The 20,711-nt window shown below is 41.2% G+C and overlaps 3 protein-coding genes across 3 annotated transcripts; 1 reads left to right on the top strand and 2 right to left on the bottom strand.

Moving 5' to 3' along the window:
• Positions 1–735: 735 nt before the first annotated feature.
• On the bottom strand, positions 736–8,386 carry fan1 (FANCD2 and FANCI associated nuclease 1). The gene is made up of 13 exons (XM_071496302.1): positions 6,841–8,386; positions 6,601–6,741; positions 6,120–6,321; positions 5,805–6,038; positions 5,591–5,722; positions 5,394–5,502; positions 5,186–5,305; positions 4,905–5,069; positions 4,660–4,822; positions 4,466–4,569; positions 4,192–4,386; positions 1,907–2,035; positions 736–1,763 (listed from the first exon to the last, which is right to left on the bottom strand). The coding sequence occupies exons 1-13, from the start codon at positions 8,033–8,035 to the stop codon at positions 1,626–1,628; spliced, it is 3,027 nt and encodes a 1,008-aa protein (XP_071352403.1). The 5' UTR covers positions 8,036–8,386; the 3' UTR covers positions 736–1,625.
• On the top strand, positions 5,941–17,785 carry apba2a (amyloid beta (A4) precursor protein-binding, family A, member 2a). Its single transcript, XM_071496315.1, has 14 exons — positions 5,941–6,061; positions 6,157–6,346; positions 8,734–8,845; positions 11,294–12,542; positions 12,781–12,885; positions 13,112–13,151; positions 13,243–13,388; positions 14,013–14,099; positions 14,185–14,373; positions 14,553–14,732; positions 14,898–15,110; positions 15,572–15,691; positions 15,792–15,932; positions 16,917–17,785. Exons 4-14 carry the CDS (start codon positions 11,325–11,327, stop codon positions 16,986–16,988), a joined length of 2,511 nt encoding a protein of 836 aa, XP_071352416.1. The 5' UTR covers positions 5,941–6,061; positions 6,157–6,346; positions 8,734–8,845; positions 11,294–11,324; the 3' UTR covers positions 16,989–17,785.
• Positions 17,743–20,255, bottom strand: duox2 (dual oxidase 2). The gene is made up of 7 exons (XM_071496350.1): positions 20,109–20,255; positions 19,849–19,906; positions 19,621–19,755; positions 19,225–19,432; positions 18,900–19,114; positions 18,624–18,814; positions 17,743–18,265 (listed from the first exon to the last, which is right to left on the bottom strand). The coding sequence occupies exons 1-7, from the start codon at positions 20,253–20,255 to the stop codon at positions 18,254–18,256; spliced, it is 966 nt and encodes a 321-aa protein (XP_071352451.1). The 3' UTR covers positions 17,743–18,253.
• Between the last annotated feature and the right edge of the window lie 456 nt (positions 20,256–20,711).

The following is a 20,711-nucleotide window of genomic DNA, read 5'->3' as shown; positions in this document are numbered from 1 at the left end:
CGCAGGGCAGCTTGGCATCCCTTCCCCCAAAGGCGTCCATGATCTGCGAGGATGACAGCGCCGGGTCTCATGTAATGTATGCGTCCTTTTCCATCGTTACCGCGGATGTATAATTAGACCGGATCCGTTCAAAACGAGGAAAATAAAACCAAGTACCCAAATACTGTACATAGTTCAATTTAGAGGTCATTTTACTTGAGGATTTATGCTACTTTACTTCCACTTCATTACAATTAAGAGGGAAATATTGTACTTTTACTTCACATTTATTTGAAAGCTATAGTTAGTATTCGCATTAATTTTACATGCAAAACATATGATTAATTTATTTTTTAAAAATATGACGCATTATGGATTAATGTATCATATCTGGACTTGTGCAAAACCCTGATTACGGATTTACATGAGATTACCATGAACTAATAAGAATGATGATAATGATAAAGTAACTCTCAAAACAAAACAAGAATGCCTCCAAAGTCTCCCCAGAATCATTAGTTTTCATCTTGTGTGCTCAAATTATCATCTTAGCCACAAAAGATTAAAGAAATATCATCTTTTGTGATCTCAAGGACCCCATAACTTAACATTCTGTGAGGAGTAAATCTGCATAATGAGCACTTAAATACATTTCACTTGTGGACCTTTACTAGAATTTTAATAGCAGGGCTTTTACTTGAAACACAGTATTTATAAATTGTGGTATTGTCACTTTTACTTGAGTAAAGATCTGAGTTCTTTCACCAGTGGATTTTAATTTAGTTCGGTAGATCTTTTAGATACATACATACATACATACATACATACAGACATACTTCAAGTGATTCTTAAACAAAAATGCTAAAACATTCCCAAGGTCCATCTTCTCTATCTTGTAGTAAACTGACCATTAGTCAGACCAAACGAGCAATACAATTATTGTAATTATACTGTGATGACAATTTTCCACAATTTTCTGACATTTTATAGATCAACTGATTAATCAGTTAATAGAGAAAACAAACAGCAGTTTAACGATAATCAAAACACTCATGAATTGCATCCCTATTATTGCTGTCTTGATACCCAACTGATGTTGTTTCTGGTAGAGTAGTGGCAAAACTAAATATTTATAGCCATATTATCACAGTAATTACTTGCATAACAAACCTGTAGAGCTGTCATGCAATTCATAAGCAGCCAACTAAACGTTTACGTTGCTTGGCAACCCAAGATCCTGAGAATATAGTGTTGCTGAAGAGAAGGAAACACCGTCAGGTTTGTGTGGTTGTTGGATTCATTTCCTGTCATGCATCAGCTCTGTTTATTGGTAGGCTATTTCTAATCTTGGCAGTTCTCAGTGACGATCATCTCATGATGCACCTTTTCCTGTTGAGGCAGAGGTTTCCTCATTGATAACACTACATGGCAAAAGGCACGAGCCTTCCTTTTACTCAAATAGGATTCAATCTGTGATTTACGGAAGACAAATGGAATTTTCCGAGATAAACATCGAGATCTGGTTTAAATGACCAGGGTCAGAAAAACACCCAGATCCTGTGAGTCTCTCTGCTGAGGTTTCCATTTTGACCACACACATCAATTAGCAGCAAAATCTTAATCTTTATCAGTCCTTCTGTGTCTGTTCATTCCAGACAAGCTCCCCTGGCTCCAGTGGCCACCACGTGACACACCTCCACATCAGCCCCCAGTTTCTGCAGCTCATCCAGCCAGATCTGTTGCTTCTGGGACAGCCGGTCATTGGGCCCCTTCACCTCCACCAGCTACAACAACAAGACAACCCATGTCACAGGACAGTACGCAGTATAATCCATGTAATCAGACATTATATAACCAGGAACCACAGTGGGTCTGAATCCTACACAAGATATCCAATCCATCCAACTAGGATGTGACGTGATCTCACCTTGTAGGTGTTGTTTGAGGTGTTCCACACCACTAAATCAGGCAAACCTCCACGGCAGTGTCTGTAGTCTTTCGACATTCTTGCTATTACTCCTCCTAAGAAGGCTCCACCAAGGCAAGACACGAGAGACTGCAAAGATCAGTGTATAAAAGTGGTTATGTTAGAACCATGTTATTACCTACAATAACACATGGAGACAAATATCTTAGTTTCTTTTTTTAAGCATATCAAGGGATAATTTGCATTATTTGTCCCACTGTAACTACACACAAAAATCACTATATATCTGCTTATATAGATTACTATCCATTATATAATTTACAATGTGATATACAGCACAGTGGCTTCAGAAAAGTATTCAGACCCCTTCACTTTTTGCACTCTGCGTTGAAGATTTTTATTTAAAATTGATAAAATCAATTTCTGCTCATCAATTTACATATCATAATAAAGTGAAAACATGCTTTGTTTTTGCATTTATTGTAAATTTATTAAAAATCAAAAACTCCCCCCTCTTCCAGGGAATGTCATCTGGCATTGCCATCCCTGCACACAAGGTAGTCTCAGTCCAGACTGCTTTCATCTGTGGTTCCCCGATGGTGGAATGAGCTATCAAGTTCTATCAGAGCAGGGACGTCCCTCTCTATTTTCAAGAGTCTCTTGAAAATTCATCTCTTCCGAGAGCACCTCCTTTCCTAAAACCTTAAATTGTCTAACTAGCACTTACTATGCACTTTTTGATGCACTTCCTAATGCAATCTCCCAGCACTTATTAAATAGATGCAGTCCTTAACACTTACACCAAGGTTTCCCACTGCACTGGAGCTTTACTATTGTCCTTCACTTGTAAGTCACTTTGGATAAAAGTGTAAATGAGTAAATGTAATGTAAAATGTAAAAACCGAAATAATTTATTAAAGCATTCAGACTCTTAATTGAGTACTCTGTAGAAGCCAGTTTGGCAGCAGTTACAGCTTTGAGACATCTTGGGTAAGTCTCTATAAACTCTGCACACCTGGATTCGGGCAGTTAATCTCATTCTTCCTGACTGATCTTCTCTGTTAGATTGTAATGGAATTAACTGTGAACTGCCATCGTCAGGTTCCTCCACAGATGCTCTGTGAGGTTTAAGTCTGGACTTTCGCTGTGCCGCTCAAGGACAGTCACAGACTTGTCTAGCGCTGTCTTGTTACACATGCTTCAGGTCAGTGTTGTGCTGAGAGGTGAACCATCGCCCCAGTCTCAGGTCATGTGCACTCTGGAGCAGGTTTTCTACAAGGATATCTCTGTGTTTGGCTGCATTCTTCAATTCTGAGTCTCCCTCTCTCTGCCACTGAGAAGCACCCCCCCAGCATGATGTTGCCACCACCATGCTTCACTGTAGGTGCGGCATTAGCCAGGTGATGAGCAGTGCCTTGGTGTTTGCCAGATATATCACTTTGAGTTCTGCCCAAAGAGTTCAATTTTTGACTCATGAGACCAGAGAATCTTTTTCCTCTTGCTCACGGTCCTCTTAATGTTATTTGGCAAACTCCAAGCAAACCATCATATGCCTTTTACTCACAGTGACTTCTGTCTTACTACTGCACCATAAAGGCCTGGTTGTTGGGAGGGCAGCTGAGATGGTCATTGTTTTGGCAGATTCTCCCACCTCTGCAGAGGACTTTGTTTAAGTGACCATTAAGTTCTTGGTCACCTCCCAGGCTAAAGCTTCTATTGCCTAGTTACTCAGTTTGGCCGGACAACCAATTCTAGGAAGGGTCCTGGTGGTTCCAAACTGAATTTTCACAAGTGCTGAGGCCACTGTGCTCATGGAAACACTCAAAGCTTTAGAAATGGTTTTATACCTTTGCCCTCATATATGTTTCACTACAATTTATCACAAAGGTCTTCAGAGAGTTCCCTGGATCTCATGACCTGGCTTTTATGTATGTGTAGTGTGAATTCTGGGACCTTATATACACAGGTGTGTACTTTTCTAAAGTATGTCTATTCAATTTGCCACAGGTGTACTCCAATCAAGTTCTAGACACATTAAGGAAAATTATAGCAAAGAGAATGCACCTGACAACAGGTGTCACAACAAAAGGGTCTTGATAGTAATATAACTAGAAAATATAAGATTTCAGTATTATTATTTTATTAGAAACATTTCACTTTGTGGACAAAAATGGCCATTTTATCCATTTAAAATTACGCCTACAACCCAATGAAGTGTGCAAAAAGTGAAAGGGTCTGAATGCTTTTTAAAGTCACACTATATTTACAAGAGCAACAGTAAATACCTGTGCCTGTTGAAGGGATGAGAAACGCTCCCAGTTGACCAATGAGCACACTTTAGCCTCCTGTGAGCTCCAGACATCCTCCAACATGCTATGTAGTGTCTCCACAGATGCCTCATTGAGTAACTGAACACGAGAATCAATCGCCTCCTTTCTGTTCTCATAGAAACAGTCAGTGTAAAGATCCAGCGGACATGTCTGTGAGGGGAAATTAACATGATTTAAATCTGTATAGATGGAAAGTTATTCAGCTACACTTATATGGAGCTTACTTTACCTGGTATGGGTTTCGGAAAACATCTGGAATTCCTTCCATAAAAATTATATCCCACAGGAAAAGAGCAAACATTGTAGAGAATGTTGAACCCTCACCATGGATCCCTGTTACATTAAAACATGACAGGACATTTCTCTTGTGATTAGAGGATATCCGGATCCTTTCATTCTTTGATGGGAAGAAAAGTTGTTTACCTTGGTCGAAACCTTGTTGGCGGTAATGTGCTAAGGACAGTTCTTCCACAGAACATATTACAGTGGCATCAGCACTGCCTTCCCCCGCTCCATTAGCCGGTAAAAGAAACCTAGATTTCCCCATTCCTCCTTCATGAGGAAACAGCTGTCCTCGGATTGTGACCTGCAGACAAAAGTGTGTTTACTTTCATACACCAAACAATTTTCCAAGAAAGCCCAGTCCTGACAGATTGTGTCAAACTTACGTGTTTGACGTCTTGGACATGAATAGAGGGTAAGTCTTTGAGTCGCAAGCGGTACTTCTTGAAGCTGGCAGACTCTTTCATCCTAACAGCTCTCTGGTGCAGGGAGAGTTGATGTCCTGTTCGTACCAGACTATCTGACAGCCCATCTCTAATAGCACAAATAGCCTGGGGGCAATGGGAAAAGACCAACAGTCAAACAAATGACAACACAACATCTATTACTGAGCTCACACAAAGAGATAAATGATGAGAATGTCTCCGAGGAGGTGAGAGGTGCTCACTTGCTCTGGTTTTTTGAGGTGCTGGTGAAGGTTTAGTGCCAGTCTGTCCCACCATCGCCCTCGGCTGTCAGGACAGTAAACGGACTGCAACAGCAATGACCGCAGCTCCTCTACTGCCACCTGTCATACAAAAGAAAACCTCTTTATGTTACGTTCTGATGTACTTCACAAATAGTTAAATGTGTGTGAGTGGATAAGATCATCAAACCTCATACTGACGTAGCCTCTGCAAGATCTCCACCCCTCTGGATAAAATACGAGTGTAAGCCCATCCTGTAGTGAAGCTGCGCAGGAACACAGGCAGCTCTTCCTGGTGACTACCCAACACAATCATAATGTTAACAATCACAAGGGACTCTGTATCTGTGCTTTAGACAGGAATAGCTAGACTGGTGTGTTCATCACCTGAGGTCATGGTTTTTCCTCAGCTCCTCCCAGGCACTTTTGGCAGCAGTGTAAAGGTCATGGGCCTCTTCCCACTGACCTGCCTGCATAGCTGAGACCACCTCTTGCAGGGATCGCATGGCTGCTTCATATCTGGTGGCAGGGATGGAGTCATGTGTATATATTCCTGCCTATCCTGCTTAGATAAAATACAATAAACTCATTTTTTTCTCACCTGATCAGATCCTCTCTGTCCTGGAACACCTTGGCTGTACGCTGCACGGTGTAGTCCGGGAAGGTCAGACGTCCTGAGTTGACCAACAGGATGGTGAACAGCTGGCTCTGCCCACCTGCCGCCATCTCCTCCTCATCCATGGTGTCCGTCAGAGAAAAGAGCAGAAGGATGCGAGAGAAGACAGCCCGAGGACCACGACACAGACGCACACAGGAACCTGCAAGCTGCTTCGCCCTGTAACGTTAGAGAGGACCGGGGTGAGATCATCACTCACACTAGTGCTGTGAATAAACCCAACGTAACTGATCATTTCACCTTTTGAGGATGACAGCCCTAATGTTGTTTTGAGCAGCTTTCAGGGAGAAGAAAGACTTTTGCCTGCTCAGACGAAGAAGCCCATCCACCAGCTGCTGTTTCTGAGTCCCAGAACTGCCCAGGTGGAAGGTCTTCGCCAGAACCTTGAGTTCAGGAGCAGGCAGGAGATCCAGAGCCTCTTCTAGGTCCTCAAGATCATTCTCTGTGAGATGCCAAAATCAACATAGGTGGGCATTGGCAGGAGAAAAATAAATAATGCACATGTTTGGGGTGATGTGGTGTTTAAGAGGGGTAACACACATACTGTACTCCCAGCTTTACTAGTAATACACTAATTCTATCAATCGTTCATTGTCTAAGCAGTCATTTCAAATAAATGCAAGAGGAATATGAATATACAGCCGTGCCAGTAATTAAGGAGGTTTCAGCGAACTCAGCCAGAGATGTTCTTAAAGATTTTAAAGTTTTATGCATTATGTACCTGTCTGTAGAAAACCGCTTTGAGCCAGCTCCTGAGCAACAGGGTCCAGATCACTGCATATCTCTTCATAATCTAGTTTATTTACTTGGAGCCACTTCAGCTTCCTCTGAAAGAGCCTCACATACAGCTTCTGCCCCATGACTTTTGATAGAGAAGACACATGAGAACAATTAAGCCTGATTTCATTATAATTTAAATTTTTTCTTTTAATGACAATAACAGAGTGATATTGCAACATACCTGACAGCTTCTCAAATGCATGTACAAGTGACATATCATCCTGGTTGAACAATGCCCTGTCGTCCTCATTCTCCAGCACGGCCTGTAGGACAGTCCTGAAGTTACGGAGGTAGTAGGGAAGCCGTGGTGGGTGAAAGTTCTCGACAGTCTGCTCACTGGTGGTTTGCTGAGCACCAAACTCCGGCAGCGAATCACTATTGCTGACTGCAGCACTTTTCTCAAAAATTTCCTCTGAACTCAGACGGGGGTCACAAGAAGTGGTAGAAGGCACTTCAGTGTTATGCTGGTCCGTATCAGCTGTCTCTGTTTTATTCTCACTAAACAGCTCCTCCTCTGGCTCCCTGCTCCCCTCAAATTTTGCTTTCTTTCCGAAGCCGGACACCTTGCTGGAAGAAGTTGTTTCCTTTTTCCTCTTTGCCAGTTTGGAGGACGAGTGGAACTTTGGAGTAACCATTTTTTGGAAAGTCTCTTGTTTAAGTGTTTTCTGTTTAAGATTATGTCCCTTTTCTGAACTCAATAGATCTCCTACTGCTGTTGGAGCCTCAGCATTGGTCGTTGTCAGGTCAGTGTCTGTCACGCAGTCTTTTTCGTCCTCTGAACTTTGAATAAGAACATTTTCTTTCTGTGAGTTGCTGAGTGTCTCAGGAGAACCCTTGTCCTTTTCAGGGTGCGTTGGTGCATGTTTACCATCTGTCTGTGTCCCCTCAGGTAGCTTAAGACGCTTTCTAGATAGCTTGGAGGAGAGACTTCCCAGGTCAATTGTCCTGACCACAGTTTTACTGTTTATCTCCCGTGGTGCCTGCTGAAAGTTATTCTTTTTGAAATAAGGACTGGTCTTGGTCTCTTTGACATCTTCTTCTTTTTTTCGATCCCGCTTGGGGGACTCTGTGGGATTCTTTGTGGGTGACAGCTGCATGCTTGGCACAACACTGTTACTTGCTGAGGCGGCACTGCTGTCTCCTCTCTCAAAGTTCTGACATTGCAAATCAATGTGCTCATTGATCTTGAATCTCGGTACCAACTGGCCACACAGGGGGCAGGCCAGCTTAGATGGAGGCTGGCTGCCGAAGAACGACGTGATTGGAGTCGTGGTGGCAGCACTGGCACAAACCCCAGCTGTGACATTGCCTTTCTTCTTGCTCCTGGACAATGACAGACTTCGCTTGGGTTTGTCTTTGTTGGCCCTCTCGGTCATAGTGCAGGTGGTTGTGATGTTGCTCGATGAAAACGTTTTTTAGACGCTTTTCTTTGTTGCATACTCCGAGATGAATTATCAGAGGGGACGAGGCTGACAATGCTGTGGCTCTGTTTGGCTAACTTAAGAGCTAACTTGGCTCAGATATAAACGAGTTTACACATTTTAAATCGTCGTTTGCAATTTTTGGAGTTTCACACAATCATTATAAAAACTGCAAAAAACATAAATATAAAAACTGTCAGTGGTCCAATACAATAGCTACATACCGGTGGTATTTGGTAACACAGGAGCTGCCCGATAATAACATGACAATCCCGCTTCTCAGGCTTAACCAGCCGAGCTCAGAACGCCTTCTAGGCGGAAATAATCGATCCCAACTGCATCGATTATTTTATCAACAACCTAAATGCAAAACGTAAAAAAATAAATACACTTGTTCCAGATGTAAAATATTTAGCTGTATTTTTTTTAAATTAAAGTTAATTGCAATTATAATGCAAAATATAAACACAACATTATTTTCACATTTTAAATGACACTTTGCTTCACATTTATTTATAAGAAATAAGTGCTTTAAACTGAAATCGTGTGGCTCAGTTATTTGGGCGTATGTTTGACTCATTATGCCTCTCACAGTGTGTTATGTTGGGGAACAGAGCAGAAAGCACATGATGGGGGATGTATTTTCTACACAGGTTCCTGGGCAGCTGTGCGGCTTTTATTCAAAAATCACCATTCCGGAGAGCAATCTGATCTGATCAGCAAGCAGGCATTTTACAAGGTGGGCCGCCCACAGGACTGATGTTGGTAAGTACCACACTGGATTTATGTCTGCATAGATGGGAAAATGTAATAGTGATGCACATATGGCCCATCCGGCTTGTGATAACAGGGCTGAGGACAATGCTTGATGTGCTTCTGTGGTACAACAGCAGCCCGTAAGCTGGATGTCAGCATGGTGCAGTCTCGATGCTTCAAATCAAGGTCGATGTGAATTGCAGCAGCAGCAGCAGCAGCAGCAGCAGCAGGATAATATGATGCTTTCAGATGGTGAAACCAGCGGAGTGTGTGTGTGGAGGAAGTCAGCTGCATTAATGCGTGCTATATGCGCAGGGGGGGAAAAAAAAACCAAAAACAAAACACATACATCCAATTATCATATCGATGTTTGGGCAGATGGGAGTGCGGCGTCCACTTGAGGGGAAACCGGAGAAACCACAACAACCGCCCCTGCAGCTGCGGCAAAAGTTCGGCGTAATGGCTTTAAAGGGCAGGGCAAGATGCTCAGACACTGAATCGCACTGAAAGACTACAATGACCCTTATTGTTTTTAGTTACCAGATCAGTACCATGGAGAGGTCATGATCGGGTCCGCCTGGTTCGTTTTCATAACACCACAACTTCAGATACATTATCATCTGATGGGATTTACTGTTCCGTATCTTATCCGGAAAACAGCACAGTCGAACTGTTATTTCCAGTTCAGCCACAAGCCTCGATGCTTCATGTTTAGATGAGGGTGTTGCTGATGACATGTTCAGACTGGGCGTGTAGCAGACCGCTGTGCTCGGTGTGATAGCTTCGATACATTCAGCGTTTATCAAGGGAAAAAGCTTTTATTAACACCATTATCTTATTCCATAATCATATTTCAGGCTTTTCTATTGTTTAAAATCACAACAAAGATGGAAATAGATTTGGTGGATCCTGGGAATTTATAAGGCCATACATTTATAACAGTATATGTAAAATTAATAGGTTTTTGTTTATTCTGTTGAATTGATACATTCTCTTTTTAATATTCTTTATAACACCCTCTTCTGGTGTTTTATACTGTTAGTTTTGTATGTTTGTAGTACTGTACTGCAACTGCAACTAATATTTTCATTATCAGTTAATCAGCCAATTATTTTCTTAATTAATAGCTTAATGGTTTGCTCCATAGAATGTCAGAAAGAACGTCAGACTCCATGGTGATTGACTTTAATTGCTTTTTTTTTTCAAATATATTCCAATGACCATAACAGAAGACTAAGAAAACGGGCAAATATTTAGATTTCAGATAGAACCAGTTAATTTTGGCATTTCTGCATGAAAAAATGCAATTAAATGATTATCAAAATAGATAAATTTTCTTTTAATCAACTAATTGATTTATCAGTTAATTGACTTGTGAATAGTTTCAGGTCCATAGTGCTGTATGTCTTTGTTTGGTTTAGTGCCACTGTGATGTGATTGGCATCGTTTCTTTTTGTTGTTATTGTTTGGGTCAAACAAAATCATAAAACAGACAAAACAAGGGTGCAAAGATTTTTCTTTACCACCAGTGTTTGTATTCTTATTGAACTACACATTATTTGTTCATTTTCCAACATATAAGGACGTTTTGTTGTGCCTCAGTTCAAGGCACACATTCATTTAGAGATGCCATTCAGATGTCAAAAGAATGACGTACGATTGCACAAACAGTAACCTCGGGAGACATAAGTCATGAATCATAGATCTGGCGCCCACACTAACCACATTATATGAATATTTCAAGGACGCTTATTTGTAAGTTCTTTTAGGTAGAAAAAGTACCAATCATTTAACAGCAAATAAACACCACAGGCTGCTGGCCTGACTCACTTAAAGCTGTTTTACAGCAGGTTTCCTGTTCTGCAGGACATCAAGACAAATCAGGGCAGACACAATAAAGCAAGATGACAGATAACAAACAGCATCAGCAGTCACCGTAGACAAAAGGACTGAGGTGTGGGTGTTGATGGTGTAGAAATAATGGATTAATGTAAATTTGTATAGTAAGAGGCTATTATTCAGATTTAATGGGGGATGTAATTCCAAATTTGTGTAGGTGTGGAAAAGAATCTTTGACCATAAGTTCTTTAAATTTGGTGTGAGGTGCTTAACAGAAGCTCTGGTGTGTTGTTGGGTAACAAGCGAAGAGGTTGTTTTGTAGCTGAAATTAAATCTTAATGGCTTAATAATTTGTGTATTTACAGAAGCGACAGAGGCACACCCTGTGATAGTACATTTCTACACTATGTTTGTTCCATTGCAGAAATTCATTTGAGCTTGGTTATAAAATGTATGATTTGTTCAGTGATTTCTCTGTTAGTATGAGGAGAAAGGCAGCGGGAGGTTGTGAAGAGTATGAATGAAGATGTGTAATTGAAAATGTCAAGTGAAAATTTACAGATATTATAATGCAAGTATCTGAAAAACAACACTCTGGCTATCTATTAATATTCACAGGGTTGAGGGTACTGGGCTTACAGGGCCAGTTATGGCTCATGGTAAGAGGCCAGGAACCATTTCCAAATTATTGGCTACCAGCCCTCCACCCTGCCCAGGTCCAGGACTCACAAAGCAGAGTCAAGAGGAGCCGCAACATTTGGTGAGGGAGGCCACTGAGCAACCACCTTGCACCTTGAAGGATGATAACAGTGACCAGCTGACTCCTCCTGCTTCTGCGACCCACTATTACATGAGTTGTGACCCTAGTCCTGAGGACATGGAGGACACCTGCTCCGAGTACGACAACGTGGGCTCTGATGTGGAGCAGGATTATGATGAGGTGCTGCATTTGAACAGAGAGGGCGTGGTGGACATGAGGTACTACAAACAGTACTGTCCTGAGGATGGTGGCTATGTAAAGCATGCGGTAAGTGATGATATTAATGACAGCAGTGCGGTAGACCAGTTTGCTCCCAGGGCTCGTCACAGTACAGAAATATGTGAGGGATCACAATCTGACACTAAGCCTCACAAGACGAGCCATCGCTTTAGGTCACATTGTGTCACGGTTGCTGGAGATGAAGCAGAGAGGGAGGCGGAAAAGGGCCAGGAGAACAGGTTCTTCTTCAGTGACGGTGATGAGATAGAAGAGGTGCTGGATGGGGCCAAATTTATAGAGGATTTAGAGGAGACAGAGAACAGTGTTCAAAGACCGACCAGCCTTTATCAGGGCAATGATAATGAAAGAATTAGAAAGGGAGGTGATGAAAGGGAAAGAGAAGATGACACTCGAATTACAAGAAACCATACTCTTCAAGGGGCCAGTAAGAAGTGTGAGTCATCTCACATGGGTTCAAAGGATAAGGAGAGGCAGGGTAAAGGACGAGGGAGGAGGGGAACAGGCGAGGACGTTGAGCATATTGTTTCTGGGATCAAAGGATGCATGACCAACAGCTCTGAGCAGCGTCTAAAGACTTCGTCAAAGGACTGCAAAAAGGCTGCTGTGCGGACCAAAGCTAGACCTGGTTCCAGTAAGCATCATCCTCCTCCACCACCTCCTCATTCCCATGCTCAGCCACCTGCTGAGACCCAGAAGGCCCAGCCTCGCAGAGAGACTCCCCCTGTTCCCAGACCCAGTCCCTCCTCTGCTAACAGCCAGGAGAGCGAACACAGGGTTATCAAACCATCGCTGGCTCCTCAACACACACCAGAACAACAGAGGGAGACTCTTGAGGAGAGGCAGAGACGGCCAGAGAAACCCCAGCAGGTAAGTACTGCAAATGGGGCAGATCTTTGTCAGATCTCATCCCCTGTGGCTTGTGTTTTTTTTTATGTTTGTGCCCAGTCTACCATCACTGCATCCCAGAGTGAGTTAAGTGAGATTTTAATTAAATGCTTTGCCACAAATAGTCTTTGTCCCCTTTCCCCTGTGGGATTATCATCTACATAGGATAACATTTCAAACAAGACCTGTTCAAGTTAAAGCAGATGGTTTTGTACAACAGGGTGAGAAGCCAAGCACAGCCATGATGCCTGAGGACGTGCCAGAGCAGGCGAGGAGGCCTCAGTGTCCAGAGCTTCTCCCTGCAGAGGAGACCAACACACCTAAGGTGAAGATGTATTATACAACAGCAGGTTTCAGCCAAGTTATCTGATTTGTCAAAGATGTACGAACATATGACTTAGTCTGTGTTTTTGTATCTTTAGAATTTCATTTTCATTATCACACTTTTTGTAACTACTATACATGGGAAACAATTCCCACAAATATTTCTTACTAACTTTAAGATGTTTGCACTTGAAGTCTAACTAATGACATATTAACTTATTTTAAAGAAAACACAGGAGGCTACTTCTTTCCCCAGCTTTGAAGATGGTAAATATGTCAGAATATTCTTACATCTTATAGTTTTCTATGCAGCCAATTGCAGTGTATTACAACAAGAGCCTTCTGTTTTGCTGCATAGTCCCAGGTCCCTGTGAGCCAGAAGATCTTATTGATGGGATCATCTTTGCTGCTAACTACCTTGGCTGCACTCAGGTGTTGTCTGATAAGAATCCATCCAAGTCTGTTCGCATGTCCCAGGCCCATGAAGCTGTCAGTCGTATCAAGGTAATCTGCCTCTTTAGGGAGACAGTTGTTAACATCCATTGATTTTTTTTTTTTTTTTTTTACGAAATATTTAAATCTGATTTCTTCCTATCAACCTGTCTCAAAAATGTTGGAACAGACCTGAAATAAATTTGGGGAGCAGCTTTGGGTTCAGGGGAAATTGATTAGATTTCATTGGTGTTCTGGATCTGGGATCCTCTTAAGCCTTTTTAATGCTTTTTAAGCTTTAGCTATCAAAGGAACAGGGATACCGACTTATTTCCAAATCCTGAAGGCGTGTTTGCAGGTTTAAGAAATCGAAATTGATATATCTGCCAGATACTTGTTCAGCACTGGCAGAGGTTTGCCTCACAAAGTGTATTTTACTGTGGGTCTCAATCAATGTACAGGATTTTCATGTTTATAGCAGTATCTGTATTGCCAGGTGAACTATTTATGACAGGTTAACTGTGCAGTAGGTAGATTTTTTCACCACATGGTGGAGCTGCTGTATGCCTTTTTTTTTTTTTTTGCTTACCTCCCCATGTCAGTGTTTTGACAATGAGCTGGAAGTTTGCAATTTACGGTAATCTTAAATGACAGAAACATGAAATGTCTGATCAAACAATGTCATTTATTTAAAAGAGCCAAGATGAAGACTCTCAAATGATGACAGAGGTGGACCTGTTTATCTCCACTAAAGCTGTCAAAGTGCTAAATGCTGACACACAGGTTAGTAACTCTTGGATCTTTGCGTGTGTTGAATCTGTTTCAAGACATACTGAGCAATGGTCGTTATTCTTTTTGCTCAACACAGGAGACAATGATGGACAGTGCCTTGCGTACCATCTCCTATATCGCCGACATCGGCAGTATTGTGGTTCTGATGGCTCGGAGGCGCATGTCTCAGGCCTCATCAGAAGATTTTTCTCCCGAATCTCCCGATTCTACCGGTGAAGGGAAGGCTCAGTACAGGATGATCTGTTATGTCTTTGAGTCAGAGGATGTGAGTGTTTGCTGCTTCACTATGCACACTATTCAGTTATGGGTTTGTACTCAAGTTTTGTTTTAGATATTTATTCTGTGGTCTCTTAAACCACTGTGATCTTTCTCACCTCCTTGCTGTTGTCAACTGGGATAGCCTTTCTGCTGAGTAGTTTTCCCCAAACACTCCCCTTCCCATAGGCACAGCTCATCGCACAGTCCATTGGTCAGGCCTTTAGCGTGGCCTACAGAGAATTCCTGCGAGCCAACGGCATCAACCCCACCGACTTGAGCCAGAAACAATACAGTGACATCATCAACTCCCAGGAAATGTACCACGATGACCTCGTCCATTTCTCAAACTCAGACAACTGTAAAGAGGTGCTTTTTTTTTTTTTGGCTGCAGGTGAAATGAGGATCATGGATTTCCTTTAACATAAATATGGCTTTACTAGAATCTCACTAATGTTATAAATATTAGCATGTGAAATTTGAAATTTGCTTGAAAAGATACAGAAATTTTTTTTTTTTTTTCCTGTTTTACAGCTGTATGTGGAGAAGCAGAAAGGGGAAAGCCTTGGTGTGGTGATTGTGGAGTCTGGTTGGGGCTCCATTCTGCCCACCGTCATCCTGGCCAGTATGCTGAACAGTGGTCCTGCCGCTCGCTCTGGAAAACTTAGTGTTGGGGACCAGATTATGTCCATTAATGACACCAGTCTGGTGGGGCTGCCGCTGGCCACCTGCCAGGGCATCATCAAGGTACAGAGCATATCAGGGAACTGTAGTTAGTCTTTGCAGATATTTAGTGTTAAACTAGTCTTGATGATATGTGGAAATGGCACACATCCACTGTTCCCTATGTATAATGATTTTTTTTAAAAAGGTGAAAAAAAAAGCCTAAATAATTTTGATTTACTTAGCAAACTCTACACAAAAAGGTGTAAATAGTGCATTTATTGCAGACTATATCTAGCTGTGGATTTGTTGCACTGGTATTTAGCAGGATGGTTTATGCAGGATTGAATATTGAAATAATTTTATATCCAAATAGTCAAAGGTCAACTTTACTGTTACATCACAATGTTCTGCAAAAACACTTCCGGCCACTATTCAGTGCTGTAACTCAGAGAGGGGAGATTGTGACCATATTTCCTGCAACCTGTTTGGTTGGCAGAGGCGTACAAGCGTAAGGTGGTAATTCTAGTTTTGATATGTTCCAGGGTCTAAAGAATCAGGTGAAGGTAAAGCTGAGTATTGTAAGCTGCCCTCCCGTTACCACTGTCCTCATCAAGAGACCTGATCTCAAGTTCCAGCTCGGGTTCAGTGTTCAGAATGGCATTGTGAGTAAGAGTACCACTGAAGAGCACCACTGTTTTTAAAGCGTGATGGTAGTGCTATACAATGTATGCAGTTACTTATAAGTCTTTCTCACCCCCTCAGATCTGCAGTCTGATGCGGGGTGGCATTGCAGAGCGAGGCGGTGTCCGTGTTGGACACAGAATCATTGAAATAAACGGTCAGAGTGTTGTTGCCATGGCACATGAGAAGATTGTTCAAACCCTGTCTGTGTCAGTGGGTGAGGTAAGAACTCTTCATGCCACAAGATGGCAATTTTCAAAGATTACTGCACTGCACAAATCACTGAGCCATACAGGCCTCTTAAAGATATACCTACAAATTTGACTGATCAACTTGAGGGAAACTAATTTATTTCCTTCAGCTTCAGCTGATCAAAGTGCATATCCTTATCTACGCAAAAATAAAAGTGTGACATTTTGGAAATTACACTTATTTGTTTCCTTCTTTCTTGAGTTAGATGACGAGCACGAAACTGCTCTCACGCTGTAAAAGTAAACATGACGCTACAGCCAGCAGCTGTTAGCGTAGCTTAGCATAAAGACTAGAAATAGCTAGCCTGATTCTCTCAAATGGTGACAAAATCCACTTATAAGTTCAATAAAGTTCTGTCACCTCATGACAGAGGTAGACCAACTGTCTCCATCTGTTTCCAGTCTTTATGCTAAGATAATCTATCTGGCTGCTGGCTGTCACTTATACATATTTTCCATATTTTACAGGTATGGGAGTGGTATCGATCTTCTCATGTAAGCAACAAAGCAAATAGATGTACTTCCTAAAATGTCAAACTGTTCTTTTAATTTGTAGAGTCAAGCACCAAGGACAGAGATCAGTTTCTTGTGGTTGGCAGATGTTCATGAATTACATTTCAAATTGTTTAATTCATTGCCAGATAGGTTTTCTCTATCAACCATTCTTGACCTGCTCCACTGCTCCCACTGTTCACCTGCTGTTCACATACAGTAAATCTGTTTTTGTGTGTGAATTTCCCCTGACTTCTCCCAGTATATACTGTGTTTCCATTAAAGCCATAAAAGCTCATTACTTGTCAATAATGGATCCAAGGTCTCTTCTGAGTCTCCGACGACCCAGAAGAGAGTAAATTAGGCCTGGATTCAAGTGATGTGAATTACGACTGTGCTTCTGTAAATGGGCTCTTATGTTGAGAGCGTAATCGTCCCCACTCCTCTCATCTCTGTCTGCCAGATCAACATGAAGACGATGCCTGCTGTGATGTTCAGACTGCTGACGGGACAGGAGACGCCTATCTACATATAGAGACCCTGCATGGATCAGCCCACTGTAGTGCTGCATGTCTGGCTGCGTGAAGACGACGGACAGATGATGGACAGGAGGCTCGGTGGGACGAGGAGAATTTATTTTTCTATCATTTTATTTTTTCGGCCTCTTGTTGCAATGCTGTAAAGAACATCCAGTTCTCATTTTCAGGTTTTATCTCGAATTGCATCATCATAATGGCCTTACAATGTGAATGCTCTGTCTGTAGTACTGTATGTGAGTTTCTGGTGTTGAAGAGAAGTAGCTTTAAGGTCATGATTATTTTCTTATGAAGAGATAAATTAGTACATTTATTTTTTATTTAGTCATTTTTATAATGTGTATGGAGTTTAAAAAATGTACTTCTACTGTAAATACTTTGGATTACTCAAGGACTTGATTGGAAAGGCCATATTACTCCTACAGTATATGCATGTTATTATGAAGAATTACTGACCAGGGATTAATTCTCAATCTGACATGATAATCTATTACAGTAAGTATTAAAAGAAGACAACAATATGCTGTACAAAGGCACTAAACTATGTGTATTATGGTGACGCTGAAGGCCAAAGACACACTGACTTTTCAAAGACATACAGTATGGGTGATCATTACCTTTACCAGAGCGTACAAGAATGTATCAAAATATACATTTCTGAATGAATGTAATGTTAAAAGACACTAAAAATACAATCTTACTGCTTAACACTTGTTTGTTTTCATTTTATTAAGGTGTTACTGCAGAAAACATGTTACCTACAAACAGATAAGACAATAAAATACAGTACAATGGCTTGGTTTAGAGATGATTCAGTTGAACTTTCACAGGTTGTTTCCTTTTGTGTTTTCACATTTATTTGGACCCCAGAAGCAGAGAAATAAGTAAACTTATAATGGCATTGCTCACAAATTAAAACGGCTATTGGCAACATGCATGCACTGCAAGAAATCCTGCTATCAAACATCAAAGTAATCAGAATCAAACAAACAAGTTAAACAGTGACAGACCTATAATCCATATTGATCAGTCTATACACACATTGCATGGATCCCATACAGCTTTATATATTGTATTTGCAACTACTGCAACATGACAATGAACTTTACAAATCCAACTATTTACACTTAAATCACTTAACACATAACGCCCACAGGCTCACATACAATAGACAATTAAAACAGACACTTCATCTGTAACACATTCAGCAAAAATATCTTCAAGTATAGGCTGGAAAGGCTTCCTGTGAAAAACCTGGATGGCTTCATATATGTTCCTGCAACACACAGATAAAAATGATCATAGTATCATAGTCAATAAGCAGCATCAGTGTTTTAAATTGATTATAGACATAAAGTCATGATGACAGTGATTCATTTTAATCTTGCAATCCTAAATAAAACTGCATTGGTCACATTTTTCAAATATCCCCAAAGTAGGAATTAATTTGCGACAATAAACCTCAAAACTACAAATATCAAAGTTTTCTAATTTTCTAAAAGGACCATGAATAATACACTTTTGCTGCTTGCAAATAAATGACTAATGCATTTACAAGCAGCCAAACATTATCAGGATGATTCTTATGTGTCAAGAGGAAGCAAAGTATTACCCTATTAATTCAACCAACTTACTGTGGTGACTTTTGATGTCAATGGTGAAATTGTCACTCCATCTAGGAAAACTGAATTCAGGTAGCCTTCTCCATAAGAAACATCCTCATCTTCATAACTGTCGACACCAACGCTGAAAGCTTCTTTCATCTTCTCTGGTATCAGAAAGTCAAACATCACCACCAGAATCCCAATGATGGAGCACAGAACACCTGGAAATCACCTCAGTTAGTAGCGATCACTACCCTCCAGGAGGCTTTGTATGCCATTCAAAACATCTGAAATCATTATCGTTACCTGTAGCCAGAGCCAGCCAGAATGAATGGCTGTATTCTGTTTCAAAGGAATCAGTCCCTATGGCGAAAACACATTGTGGCGCATTCATGATGGTGGAGAAGGAGGCCATGGAGAAGAAGATGAACGCAGCAGTGGCCATCATCATGTACCCAGCGTACAGGATGACTGGCATGGAGAACAGGATGTTGGCAAGGATCCAGCAGCAAAATGCAGTCCTGTGAGAGTGTGCTGCCATTTTATTTCCTACCATTTTTTTTTTTACAATTATCTGTTGAAATCAACTGTATAGTAATACAACTTCAAACTGTGAGTTACATGTAGTTACCAGAGAGTTGCAGAGGCGTATCTTCCAGAGTATCTGTACTGAAAGATGAGTCCACATGGGCTGCCGAGGGTGAATTTCTCAGCAACATACAGGATGGGATTGGGTAAACCTTTCTCCAGAGCTTCCTCATACTCTTCTTCAATAGTGTCATGCCAGCTGAACATCTCGTTGTAGTCAATGGTCTCATTGAACTGTACAACAGGGTTCCCTGAGAGAGAACAGAAATGAGACCTCATGTACATGCACTATGACAGACGTACCTGAAATTCATATGCAAGACAGATAAAAGGACATGGGGGAAATAGTTTATCAAACATTTAGTGAACATGTTAATCAAACACGTAAGCTGCCAGTATATGAATATATTGTACATTACATCTGCACATAGTGACTCACCCTTCAGTGTTACGTTAATGCCGTACAGTCCAACATGCAGGCCGATCTCTGCGTTAACCACTGCGTTGCTAAAAGACTTGTAGGTGGCATTAGTGGTCATTCTGGCCTCAGCCCAATCGTTAGTGAAGTTGAGCGCTGTGGAAAAAGAACATAAATGTTTATCGTGATGCCAGAACACAGACAAATCTATGATTTATTCAACAATGAAGTTAAGAATACAAAACTCACCCACTATAACCGCACCTATGAACAAGCTGATAATTATCCTGAACATCCAGAACAGCCTCTGATTGAGAGGAAAATAACAGAAGAAAGATTTTTTTTTATGCTTGGGATAAAAAAGGTAAAGGTTAAATTAAAGCATTTACTTGTAATATTGTAAGTATTTTGCACATTCAAAAACCATCATAAGAAGCACAAAGGGAGACAACAATTCTGAGGTTTTGTGTTTGCGATGAGTAATAGTTTATCTGATGAGTTGCACTCACCGACTTCCCTCGTATCCCTGGCAGAATGAGAAGAAGACTGACTGCTAGCACAAGGAAGACCAGAATAATAGTGAGCAAGCGGCCACTGAAGATGAAGGAAGTCCTTTGTAGAGGGTAGAATGGGTGAATGTCATCGTAGAAAGTCATCTTAGCTCCTGATCTTAGGGACACAGCTGAGACTAGACAGTGTAACAGAGAAGACAGTGTTAGTGGCCAGGTTCTCAGTTTCCTCCAGATGCAGAGATAGCAGCTCTCATTTCTTACAGTAGATAAGAGATGGGGCATTATTACCACTGTCTAACATTGTACATAATTAAGTGCAATCATTTCTAACTGATTCCATAGTATTTAACCTTCCTTGGGACTGGGTATCTTTACTGCAAGGAAAGCAGTGCATGTGTATGATGTACAAAGGTATGCAATTCTATACATCCCTTTGACCTGTCAGTGGGATGTAAATAGGTGCTAACCTAAATGAATAGGAAAGTTTCAAAGAGTCTAATAAAACCAATCAATGGAACAGAGTAAAGGTAAACCCCAAAATAGGTTTCTTACCTGAAAGTTGAAAGTTGAGGACTGAAGAAGGGTGAAGTGTGAATGTTG

This window comes from Trachinotus anak, unplaced genomic scaffold (assembly GCF_046630095.1).
Source record: "Trachinotus anak isolate AG129_WGS33_773 ecotype Australia unplaced genomic scaffold, CSIRO_AGI_Tana_v1 ptg000002l, whole genome shotgun sequence".
NCBI lineage: Eukaryota > Metazoa > Chordata > Actinopteri > Carangiformes > Carangidae > Trachinotus > Trachinotus anak.
This window is presented reverse-complemented; position numbering and strand designations above follow the sequence as displayed.